Consider the following 12,862-nt stretch of genomic DNA (forward strand, 5'->3'; position numbering starts at 1 on the left):
CCCGACTGCAGTGATATGCGTTCCTTCTGTCGGTTCACTCTGTCCTTTTGTAAGAATCTGCTACTGACCTGGTTTTATGAACACGTTTTGTTACGTTTACATAACGAGGAGGAAGATCATCCAAACCCCAAGTCGGGAAGGTGCTGAGCGAACAAAACAAAACAGTCAAAAGTCAAACAAAAAGAAACTCGTACACTGTTTGGCCCCAATTCTTTATTTTTGTGTTTTTTATTGCACACTGAGTGTAACCGTGATGTTTGGAGCTTTGCCATCTTCATCAGAGTCTGATGAAGATGGCATCTTCATCAGAGTCTGATGAAGATGGCATCTTCATCAGAAATCTTCATCAGACTCTGATGAAGATGGCATCTTCATCAGACTCTGATGAAGATGCCATCTTCATCAGACTCTGATGAAGATGGCATCTTCATCAGAGATCTTCATCAGACTCTGATGAAGATGGCATCTTCATCAGACTCTGATGAAGATGGCATCTTCATCAGAGATCTTCATCAGACTCTGATGAAGATGGCATCTTCATCAGACTCTCTGATGAAGATGCCATCTTCATCAGACTCTGATGAAGATGGCATCTTCATCAGAGATCTTCATCAGACTCTGATGAAGATGGCATCTTCATCAGACTCTGATGAAGATGGCATCTTCATCAGAGATCTTCATCAGACTCTGATGAAGATGCCATCTTCATCAGACTCTGATGAAGATGGCAAAGCTCCAAACATCACAGTTTGGACTCGGGTGTAAAACAAAATGAAGGTTTTTGCTGAACTGGAGCTCAACAGTGTGCAAAGCGTTTCTCTTTGTTTCATGTTAACATTTACGCCCATTGAAACGTCACTTAGACAGAGTTATTTAAGAGTTAATTAATCCATTAACACATTGGGTGCCAAAACCGGGATTCTCCGTGAAATCAATCTTTTCGTTTTTTTCCACAAGGGGGGGGGGGGGGGCTAGCGCAGCTCTGGAATGACCCACGGTGACTCTGAGAAGGAAGGGACAGATGGATCACCGTGCCTGGCTCTCGTCCGCTCCCATTCTATCTCCTTGATAAAAAACCTCAGCATCTCCTTAACTTTTTACAGTGGGGGAAAACGAGTCATTTTCGATGCGCGATCCCATCGCAACGGTGACTCGCGTGAGAGATGTTATTGTTCCAGGCGTTAGCCAGGACCATCCATGGGCGTGCTCTCATGCATTGTTTACGTGCGTGTGCTCGCCGTGGGGTCTGCAGCTCTGAACAGCGCAGCGTTACAAACGGTGAGATCTCTGCCGCTCAACGACACTTTTTAAATAAAACTCGGGCGCCGAATGTGTGAAGACCGGAAACGGATCTGTGTCATTTTTTAGATCTATTTGGCTTTTCAAAAATAGCAGATCTACAAGCTCATTAGCGCAGCACCGGGTGCCTCGCTATGAGCATAGACAGAATTAAAGGCGCACTTCACCCATTTTAAGCCTACGTAACGTTCATGTAACTGGTCCTCACTAATAATGCTCATTATCATAAGGTACCATTTGTGTCCGCTCGCGCTGTGTCTTAGAGGAGGGCTGTGGACAGTTCAGAAAGACACACAGTCCTCACTTCTGTCTCACCACTCTGTCTGTAGGACACAGACAGACAGACAGACAGACAGACAGTGGGATCTCTAAAACAGACTGTCTCAATAGCGCCCCGTGCCAAACAGGACAATGTGGTATTGCAGGTGAAAGTGCTTTATAAGCCAGAGAGAAGTTAGTTGGAATGAGTATATCTGAGGCTTGATTTAGGCTCAAACCTTTTGAAAAACGTTTGAGGGACATAAACAATATGATATTAAATATTATTATTATTTTTTAAATTCATGGTGTAGCTCCTTTAATTGAACTCTGAGAGTGTACAAATGGGTTCCATTTATACACTCTCAGAGTTACAGACCCGTTAGGGTCCATTTGGTTCTTAACTATCCATCATTTAGCTGGGGACCCCCTGGAACTCCCTCAAGGACCCCTGGGGGTCCCCGGACCCTACTTTGAGAACCAATGCTCTAAAGGACAGACAGACAGACAGACAGGCAGGCAGGCAGTATAATAAGTTGATGATTATATAAATGAATAATTTACATATTGGAGACGGTCTGATTTTCTTTTGTTTATAGAAGGTAAGGCGTCTTTAATGAAGCGCCTGATCACTTGCTGTTTCCTGTCTTTAAATGAACCAATCGGGGCATCACTTCCTCTTTCCACGCTTTGTTCTGATTGGTCTTTATACACAGTGTGTTTGTGTTCATATCTGATGTGTGATTGGTTGGATTTGTTTTGGGCAAAAAAAAATAAACCAGAACTATTCACTGGGCTTCTGTCTCCGTGTAACTAAGTACATTTACTCAAGTACCATTTTGAGGTATTTTTTTTACTTTACTGGACTATTTCCAAATTTCTGTCATTTTACTTCTACTCTGCTACATCTCAGAGGCAAATATTATACTTTTACATCATTTGAAAACTTTAGTTACTTTGCAGATTTAGATTATTATTACAAAACATACAATAACCACTTCAGCCCTATATGCATTTCGGCCATTTGAAAATAGCAGATCAACAAGCTCACAATGCGTCGCGATGCGACGCGTTGTGAGCTTGTAGATCTGCTATTTTCAAATATATATATATATACATTTAAAAATGTGTGAAAGGAGACCTGCATAAAGAGTTCTTTATACTTTTGGTACTTTAAGTACATTTTGATACCAAAACCTTTGTACTTTTACTCGAGTCTGAATTCCGGACTTTTACTTGTAACAGAGTATGTCTATGTTGCAGTATTGATACTTGTACTTAAATGACACATTTGAGTACTTTTTCCACCCCCGCTATTCACTGGGCTTCCGTCTGTTGGAAAGTCAAGTTTAAAAGTGTTTTAATTCATAGTTCGATTCCCGCAGGGGACGCTGTGGGCGCTGGTGGTGTGTTCTCTCCTCCGCGTCATCAGTGCCCACACCCTAGGTGGGGTTGGCCAAAGGGCCTACTCTGTGTGGAGTTTGCATGTTCTCCCCGTGTCTCCTAGGGTAGGTACCCTCACAAAAACATGTAGTAATCCTGGTCACTATACTGCCTCCCCCTGGTCAGCCGGGGCGCCCGATGGAGGGGAAAGGAACTGGTTGGAATAACGTGTTCCTTCCACGCGGTGACAAGAAGGTCAGTTGGCTCTCATGCATTGAAGGAGGCATGAGCTCGGCCCTGGCCTCCCTAGGTTGGCAGAGGGAAGGTAGTGCCCAGGATTACATAGACAATTGGCACTGGGTGTAAAAAATAGGGGTTACAAAATCGTGGGATAAAAATGTATTAAAAAAAAAAAAAAAGTGTTTTAATACCTTTTATTGAACATTGAACATTGTTATCATCGTCACTTTGTGACGCGTAGTAAGCTTGTAGATTTTCTATGCTATTTCTGCATTTTTATTACCTGCATACATTTTTTTTAAATGTCAATAATTTCTTTTCATATTTCAGTTATTTGCCCTGTGCAATTTATGATTATGAATCCTATAAGGCTTCATAATGCCTCATGATGCAGACAGACAGACAGACAGACAGACAGACAGACCTACAGACAGACAGACAGACAGACAGACAGGTCATTGTTGGGTGGGGGGGTGGGTGGGGTTGCTCAGGGACACCCAGTGACAGAGCAGGGTGTGTGACGTGGGGTGGTTGTTTTGTTCTGTGAGCGCTGAGCTCTTTGTTGACGGGACAGAAGCTCTTTGTCTCTCCTCTCCTCCTCTCCTCTCCTCCTCTTCTGGTGTCCTCTGGTCTCATCTGACGGGTGACACCCCCCCCCCCCCCCCCCCGGGTTCAGCCGCGGTCACCAGCAGCACCATGCCATGACGTTCACATCTGGGTGGCCTGAGGTCCCGGACATTTAACCAGTGATGGAGAGAAGAAGAAGAACCATCACCGCCCAGTACTCCTGAGTTAAGTACAAGTTGTCCTGAGTTAAGTACAAGTGAACAGGCCTGTGATCACTATATTGTACAGGAGGGGAAAATGTGCAAAATAAGGTATTGGCATCAAAACATACTTACAGTCAGTCAGGGGGTCATCAATATGTATCCAAAACTATACTTTATACAAAACACCTTTATCTCACCTACTCAGACCAATCAATAGTGTGATTAAAGGTGATAATGTCTCATTCAGTGAATTGACAGCGTCTGAAACGGGTGCTGTAGACCCACACATGTGTCCGTGGCAAATGTTTATTATAATGTTCTTATGTTCTTATTTTGATCATAAGACCCAATTACTGAATGTCAAGTCTCCAGGTTCTCTTCAGAATATCTATGACACTGATTCACTATGACACAACACTTGAGTCCGTTTGGTTCTCAAACGTTTTATTTGAAGGTCGCCCCATGACTGAGAGTGTACAAATGGAACCAAATGGACCCATAAGCTTCCTTTTGCCCTGAATGACCTGTTCAGGGCAATCTCTTCTGGTCATATTATTGCCCGCTCATTTTGTATGTCCGTGGCAAAAATAGAATTTTGACAAAAATGTCTGCCACAAGCTCTGCTTACAGTACAGAGATAAAAAGTACCAGAGTCTGGGACAACCCTTCTTATCAGAGAGCTGTCCTCTCTCTCTCTCTCTCTCTCTCTCTCTCTCTCTCTCTCTCTCTCTCTCTCTCTCTCTCTCTCTCCTCTCATCTCATGTGTTGGTGACACCAGTCACAGGGTCACATCACCATCACCACCATACGCTGAGCTTCACATCTGGAGCCCTGATGTGTAACCCAGGTCTTTATCAAACCTTTTCATTTCAACCCCCAACCTGTGTTCATTTTGTTGACTAAGACTAAAAGATGTTGATATTTAGTCGACTAAGACTAGACTAAGACTAAACAGTTTCACATGACTAAAATAGGACACAAACTAAATGGCGTGTTATTCAAAAGACTAGGATTTATTGTTTTTTTTGTCTCATTCCTAAGCCAATAATTTGATGAGTTTTGCTGAACATATTGCTTTGTGCTAATAAAATACACATCAACAGCATCTGCGTCAGGAACAGCAGGAGGAACAGTCTTCTGACGGGAAACAGGGTCAGCCTTCCAACTTGGACCAGCTGTTAACAGAAAAAATAAAATAATAATGCTGGGAAGTCAGCATTATTATTGATGACACAAAAGTCAAAGTTGTCCCGTCTAATCTCTCATCACATATGCATAGAGCTAAGTGTACTTTGTATGTTTGTGTCCAGGGGATCTGTTTGGTATTCTGGGCCCATAGCTTCACACTGGATATTTCAAAAAACATCCAAAACAATCACATCCAAAACTGGCCACTTTTTGGTTCTGTACCTGTTCTGGCTCCTTTCTAAATGTTCCAAACGTTTCTCCCCTATTTTTGCATCAATGAGTGAACCGTAAGAGGGTTATGATGATGACAAATTCCTATTACTTTGTGTAGAATGGCCAACAAAACCCAATATCTCAACAGGACACACACAGCTACGAGTCAAATTTCCAATAACAATTTTACAACAGGTAGACGAGTAAAAGGACTATTCAGAAGTTTGCTTCACTAAAATTGCAAAGGTTTTGGCATCATCAACGTAAAAAATCTCAAATTTGTCTATATATATATATATATATATATATGATTTAAAATGTCTCATTATCGCAACATTTACTGTATGTATTTATTTTTTCCTCATGTTAGTAGCTTTGTTATGTATTGTGTGTTGCATCCTGACCTTTTGTTTTTGCATTTGCAATTGTGTTTTTGTGTTCCAGGAACACTTAACAAAGTAACTAAGTACTTTATGTACTCCCTTTTTTCTTTTTCTTTTTACATTTTTTGGAAGAAGAAAATCAGTAAATTGGGCTGAACTTTATTAACTTATGTTCAGCCCAGGAAGACAGGGATCCATGATCAAATCACATCAAATCATCCAGATGTTTCATTCATATAGAGTTTTAACAGCAGTAAAAAAAATAATAATAATCACCTTCAACTGTCAGATCAGCTATTTAACACTTCCTTGTTAACGTACTGTATGTGTGTACAATATTTTTGTCGAGACATGCTATTTTGAAAAGGTAAGAACATCTAAAAATCGCCGGCAGTGGATGATTTATTTGTTTAATTTATTCTGGCAGTGAACGAGTTAATTAACTTCCTTCAACTCTTGAGAAAACTGAAATCCTAACAGCTGACCCAGAATCACTTGAATTATCAAAGACATCTCTTTGTGTCACACACACACACACACACACACACACACACAGAGAGAGCATCAGGGTCAGTGGCTGGGCGGTCAGCAGTGTCCAGTCTCACAGCAGTAGAGTTCACATCAGCGCTCTGGTCTCTCTGTCTCCTGGGTGAGTAACTCTCTCTCTGTTGGGTTCATCAGCAACGCTATGCGTTTAAAGGGATATTTCACTTTAAAATGCATTATTCAAAAATAGCAGATCTACAAGCTTGTAGAACAGCAAATCTTTGAATATGTTTTTTTGATATTTTTTTTTAAACTCAAATCTACAAAGACATTTTTGTAGAATCCTCCAGAAGCAAAGATTTGAGTTAAAAATGTTCACTTTGAAAACCATATATTCAAAGATTTTCACAGATTTTCACGATTTAAATAAATCTAAAATGTGTTTCTAAATCCTAGCAGTATGTTGCTATATCGGTGGTGCTCCAACCTTTCCATATCAAGGACCCCCAAAATTATATGCATTTGGCCGTGGACCCCCATCTCAAAATATGTTGTTCCATATTATCTCTCATATCTCTATCATGATGTGTATGGTCTCCAGTGTGCTCCTGTGTCGTGCTGAGGTGAAAATGAAGTGCTCCCTGGGGTTCTGCTTACTGTTCTTCTGTGCTCTGATGGGACTGGGTACGTTTGTTTTATCAATACACTTTACTACCATTCACTATTATTACTACTGGGTACGTTTGGTTTATCAATACACTTTAATACCATTCACTATTACTACTACTATTACTACTATTAGTGGTAGAATCAGAATCATCTCAGACTCAAAACTGTTTTCTCTGGCCTTTTTAAAACCTCCTGTCTTCATGGAGAAATGAAGCTTTGTTAAACTCATGAGCTTTGTTAAACTCATGAGCTTTGTTAAACTCCCACGTTGTTTTAACCTCAGCTATTTGTCCTCTCTGGATTCCTATGCTCTGTATTTGATGCTTTTTGTGTTTTTAAAGTGATGTTTTTGTGTGCTATAATGTTCATGCTGCTTGCAGCACTTTGGTGGTTTTTAAACATGCTTTATGAATCATCATAACCTTTATTTCAACCCGGAGTTCAGTTGAGGGGCAAGCCCTCATTTTCAATGTAGTTATGTGACATACATCAATATTAAATATATGATTTAGAGGACAGAGAAACGTATTCAAATAACTAAGACAGATAGGCCGGAAATGAATCAAAACTTACAGTCTGGAACAAAGGTGTTGGAAACCATTGCCCTAAAAGGACCCAAGAATGCTGCCTTGCCTAGCTCTTTAAGACCTGGGAACGCATCTGTGTGTGTCATTTTAAGATTCCTTTGGGATATTCAAAAATAGCAGATCTACAAGCTCATAGCGCGGCACCGAGTGCCGCGCTATGAGCTTGTAGATCTGCTATTTTTTGAAAAATCTTGAAAATGTGTGCAAATCTTTGAATATATATATTTTTTTAAAGCGAACATTTTTGACTCTCTTACAACTTCTGGGGGTCCCTGGAACAAAATATTTTGAGATGGGGGGTCCATGGCCATATCATTTTTGAGGACCACTGATATTATAGCAAATATGTTTTTTCCAAAAACTGTTAGGATTTAGAAGACATTTGTAGAATCCCCCAGAAGACAAGATTTGAGTTAGAAATGTTGTCTTTAAAAATACATATATCCAAAGATTTGCACACATTTTTCACGATTTTTAAAAAAAAATAGCAGATCTACAAGCTCATAGTGCGGCACTATGAGCTTGTAGATCTGCTATTTTTTAATAGCCCAAAGAAATCTATAAATGACACACAGATGCGTTCTCAGGTCTTAAAGGGCTAGCTCTGTGTGAGCAAATGGAACCTTGAGCGTCAGGAAGTCACTGGAGCGGGTCTGGTAGGGACTAGGGTCTGGTAGGGACTAGGGTCTGGTAGGGACTAGGGCAGGGGTGGGCAGCATTTATTTCCAGAGGGCCATACTGACTTCGATAAAATGAGTGAAGGGCCACACATTGTACCTTGAAACACATGAATTGAAACTTGAAACACATGGTGCTGAATGATGTTAAAACTGGATGAAATTGGTAGACATGCCAGACTACTTTAGAATAAGGTCCTTGCTTTCACAACAAGAATTTTCAGTTACAAAATGTTGATCTTTCTTTATCTTTTTGTATCACTCTGGTGTACTCTGTACGAGATTACAATGAATAGATCACATGAAACAATCCACGTCAATGCTGTATCTTATCTTATCTGATATGCACCACTCTATAGAGCGTGCCAAAATTCCCGAAAGGGGCGTCAACAAGTGTTTTTTGGTAGCTGCGGACATCTAAAAACCAGGTTGACTTAACATTGCCCAATGCCACGCCCAATGCCAACGCCCCCCGTGGTGACGACGCGTTGGCACGCTCTATAGGTCACTGATAAAACACATTGCATTCACATTGCATTCATTATATATGGACTCACGGCAGACTGTTACATTATAAACATAAAACATTTGAGTACATAAGGATGGAGGAATGCAGGTATGTACTCAAATGGCAATTAATTATCATGAATTGGAGTTAAATTAATTTGTCTCAAAACCATTAACATATGGCATATGACTTGGAGGGCCGGATTGAGATGGTCAAAGGGCCGGGTCCGGCCCCCGGGCCGTATGTTGCCCATGTGTGGACTAGGGTCTGGTAGGGACTAGGGTTCTGATCCAACATGGCACAGATGACACATCACAGAACGATAGGGTTTAGGGTCCTTTAGGATTTTAACCATACCGGTTCCTTACTGTGTGTGTGTGTGTGTGTGTGTGTGTGTGTGTGTGTGTGTGTGTGTGTGTGTGTGTGTGTGTGTGTGTGTGTGTGTGTGTGTGTGTGTGTGTGTGTGTGTGTGTGTGTGTGTGTGTGTGTGTGTGAGAGAGAGAAAGATACATGTAGTAGTGTGTATTCATATTGTGTGTGTGTGTGTGTGTTTTACAGGCTCAGCTATCCGTTGTTTCAGCTGTAAGGATTACACCGGCAGCTGTACCAAACAACGAGAGTGTAGCTATGACGACGCCTGTCTCACTCTTTACCAGAGAGGTAAGACGCCTGTCTCACTCTTTACCAGAGAGGTAAGACGCCTGTCTCACTCTGTATCAGAGAGGTGAGACGCCTGTCTCACTCTTTACCAGAGAGGTAAGACGCCTGTCTCACTGTGTATCAGAGAGGTAAGACACCTGTCTCACTGTGTATCAGAGAGGTAAGACACCTGTCTCACTGTGTATCAGAGAGGTGAGACGCCTGTCTCACTGTGTATCAGAGAGGTAAGACACCTGTCTCACTCTTTACCAGAGAGGTGAGACGCCTGTCTCACTCTGTATCAGAGAGGTAAGACACCTGTCTCACTGTGTATCAGAGAGGTAAGACACCTGTCTCACTGTGTATCAGAGAGGTAAGACACCTGTCTCACTGTGTATCAGAGAGGTGAGACGCCTGTCTCACTCTGTATCAGAGAGGTGAGACGCCTGTCTCACTGTGTATCAGAGAGGTAAGACACCTGTCTCACTGTGTATCAGAGAGGTGAGACGCCTGTCTCACTCTTTATCAGAGTGGCCAAAATTAACCATTTAAAACTGTTAGTTGTAACCAACCCCTTGACCTTCCCTCTAGCGCCACCCTCAGACCAAAATATAAACTGTATAATATCAATTATTAGTTTGACGTTTATTAAACGAAAGATAGAAGAGATATTTAAATAGTTTTTATTAGATAATAAATATGTCTGTTTGTTTGTTTGTTTGTTTGTTTGTTTGTTTGTCTGTCCAGGTGGTCAGACGTTCCGTCAGTGTCTGAAATATTCAGACTGTGAGTACAGTCGACTCTCTCAGATGTTTCCTCACGTAAGTCTAGCGTTCTGTTCTATTCTGCCCTGTTCTATTCTGTCCTGTTCTATTCTGTCCTGTTCTATTCTGTCCTGTTCTATTCTGTCCTGTTCTATTCTGTCCTGTTCTATTCTGTCCTGTTCTATTCTGTCCTAAGTCCTTTAACCCATTGAGACCTGAAGCCGATTCTACACGTCTCCTAAATCTCAACAGTATTCTGAATAACGTATGTTTCCATATCAGTGGTGTTCAATCTTTTTCATATCAAGGACCCCCAAAACGATATGTATTTGGCCGCGGACCCCCATTAAAATATTTTGTTCCAGGGACCCCCCAGAAGCAAAGATTTGAGTTAAAAATGTTCGCTTTACAACAATATATATTCAAAGATTTGCACACATTTTCACGATTTTTCAAAAATAGCAGATCTACAAGCTCGTAGCGCGGCACTCGGTGCCGCGCTAAGAGCTTGTAGATCTGCTATTTTTGAATAGCCCAAAGTGTAAAATAATGCTTTTTAGCTCAAATCTAAAAATGACACAGTTCCAGGTTAAAGGAGAGATCCAGACCAAAACACATGTGGGTTGTATCTGCCTATAATCACTCACCAACATACCTGATGCAGTTGACTTTTTCCATAGAAGCCCCTGTTCTCCATTCTGCCGACCCCTCCCACTGCAGACCCCTCCCACTAAAGACCCCTCCCACAGCTAAAATGGAGCCTAGTGCGTAAAGCTACTGTAATTCGACTATTTTTGTCGCTCCAAACTCTCTTTTTTTTTTTTTTTCACTTTGTAACTCTCAGAGTTATGGGGGTCCTTGAAATGAAAAAAAAAGGTTGTAAGAACCACTGTGCTACACGAAATGGAACGGAGCAAGTAAGAAAGAGGCCCATTTTCTTTTCTATACGGCTGCTGGTCTCAGAGCCTATGGCTGGTTATTTAACAATAACTTTAAGCTAATGTTAAAAAAAACATTGATGATCTTTATGTCGTTCCCATTAATGCATGTGTTACCTAGCAACATTGTTCCCATATCCCAAAGGGATGGCCTAGTGTTACCAAGCAACATTGTTCCCATATCCCAAAGGGATGGCCTAGTGTTACCTAGCAACATTGTTCCCATATCCCAAAGGGATGGCCTAGTGTTACCAAGCAACATTGTTCCCATATCCCAAAGGGATGGCCTTGTGTTACCTAGCAACATTGTTCCCATATCCCAAAGGGATGGCCTTGTGTTACCTAGCAACATTGTTCCCATATCCCAAAGGGATGGCCTTGTGTTTCCTGGCGATATTGTTCCCATATCCCAAAAGGACGGCCATGTATAATACTTGAATATTATTTAAAGTATACTTTTTATATTATATTAAAGTATACTTTTTATATTATATTAAAGTATACTTTTTATATTATATTTGATCCTTTATTTATATTTTTTTTACATCATTTTCAGGTCTCCAGTTTTACCTTCAAGTGCTGCAACTCTGACCTGTGTAACTCCGCCCCCTCCTCGGCCACCAGCTCTCTGATTGGTCTACTGGCCTCCGTGGGCATCGTCTATTGGTGGACACAGTGAAGAAACGTGCGCACACACACACACACATGCACTAAATACAAATAACACACACACACTAAATCCGATATAAAAACAAACACACACATTATACACATAAACAATAGAAACATTACACACTCAGAACAACAGGACCATTACACCAGTGTTGCCCAAACTGTGGCTGGGGACCCATTTTTTGGGTCGCGGACCCATTTTTATGAGTTGTACTTTTTTTTTTTTTTTTTTTTCATTTTTTTTTTTTTTTTTTCATTTTTTGCAATTATTATTTCGAAATATTTTCGAAAAATAAAAAATACATATTTTTATTTTTTTCCAAAAGATTTTCATTAATAAAATGAAACGCGTCGATCATGCGACGCGTTGTGATCTTGTAGATCGGGTATTTCAGGGGTCTTCAACAGGGGGTCCGGGACCCCTAGGGGGTCCTCAGAGTTACTACAGGGGGTCCGCCAAATCTTTCTGTGATAGGATTTTTTTTTTTTTTTTTACATGAACCGCTTGAGCCCTAGAATTCCTTTTCTGAGGGGAACATTAGCCGAAAATAGCAGATCTACAAAGAGGCTATAGGTGTAGAGGGAAAAAAGAGCAGACTAAGTAAAAAAAAAAAACTTTAATCTGAAACACTATTGTATACAATATAGAGGGGGTCCCTGCGTCATCTCTTTCTCAGCTAGGGGGTCCTTGGCCTGAAAACGTTGAAGACCCCTGGGGTATTTTCACTGGTTTGGGTAGCATTGAGTTGCTCACACAGCGCATAATGGGCCATAATCACCCCTTCTTCCGGGTTGAGAAATGTGATGGGCGGGGCCTATTTGGTGCTTCTGCGACGCGTTTTGCGTCACCTCGGTGCACAGCCCCCGTGCGCAAGCTCGTGAGTCGAGCCCCCATTGGTCGAAAGCGTTTTGGCTCGTTCATGTACAGTCAGTCAGTGGGCCCCGGGCCGTTTTAAGCTGCAGTACCCATGAATGGCCAGCATGTCCATATGCGCTTCAATGCAACCCACTGGGGTTCTGGGGGCTTGACTGCACACAGCAGAGGGTGCAGGCGTGCCGCGTACTATACACTAACAACTCTAAACTCAAAAACACACTAAATAAACTACAGCCTAAAGGTGTGAACTACAGCCTAAAGGTGTAAACTACAGCTTTAAGGTGCCTGGCTGAAACTTGTCCATGTTTAAT

The 12,862-nt window shown here is 41.4% G+C and overlaps 1 protein-coding gene across 1 annotated transcript; it reads left to right on the forward strand.

The window, feature by feature from the left end:
• Nucleotides 1-6,271: 6,271 nt before the first annotated feature.
• Nucleotides 6,272-12,862, forward strand: cd59a (CD59 molecule (CD59 blood group) a). The gene is made up of 5 exons (XM_084051692.1): nucleotides 6,272-6,383; nucleotides 6,822-6,904; nucleotides 9,220-9,321; nucleotides 10,048-10,121; nucleotides 11,559-12,862. Exons 2-5 carry the CDS (start codon nucleotides 6,850-6,852, stop codon nucleotides 11,679-11,681), a joined length of 354 nt encoding a protein of 117 aa, XP_083907818.1. The 5' UTR covers nucleotides 6,272-6,383; nucleotides 6,822-6,849; the 3' UTR covers nucleotides 11,682-12,862.

This window comes from Gymnoscopelus microlampas (genome assembly GCF_963454915.1).
Source record: "Gymnoscopelus microlampas genome assembly, chromosome: 24".
In the NCBI taxonomy this organism is placed as follows: Eukaryota; Metazoa; Chordata; class Actinopteri; order Myctophiformes; family Myctophidae; genus Gymnoscopelus; species Gymnoscopelus microlampas.

Excerpts from the sequence above, each read along its gene's own strand:
- cd59a (XM_084051692.1), top strand. The coding sequence starts at position 6,850 with ATGAAGTGCTCCCTGGGGTTCTGCTTACTGTTCTTCTGTGCTCTGATG. Across the intron at positions 6,905-9,219 it reads CTGTGCTCTGATGGGACTGG|GCTCAGCTATCCGTTGTTTC; the intron begins GTACGTTTGTTT and ends TGTGTTTTACAG. Across the intron at positions 9,322-10,047 it reads TCTCACTCTTTACCAGAGAG|GTGGTCAGACGTTCCGTCAG; the intron begins GTAAGACGCCTG and ends TTGTCTGTCCAG.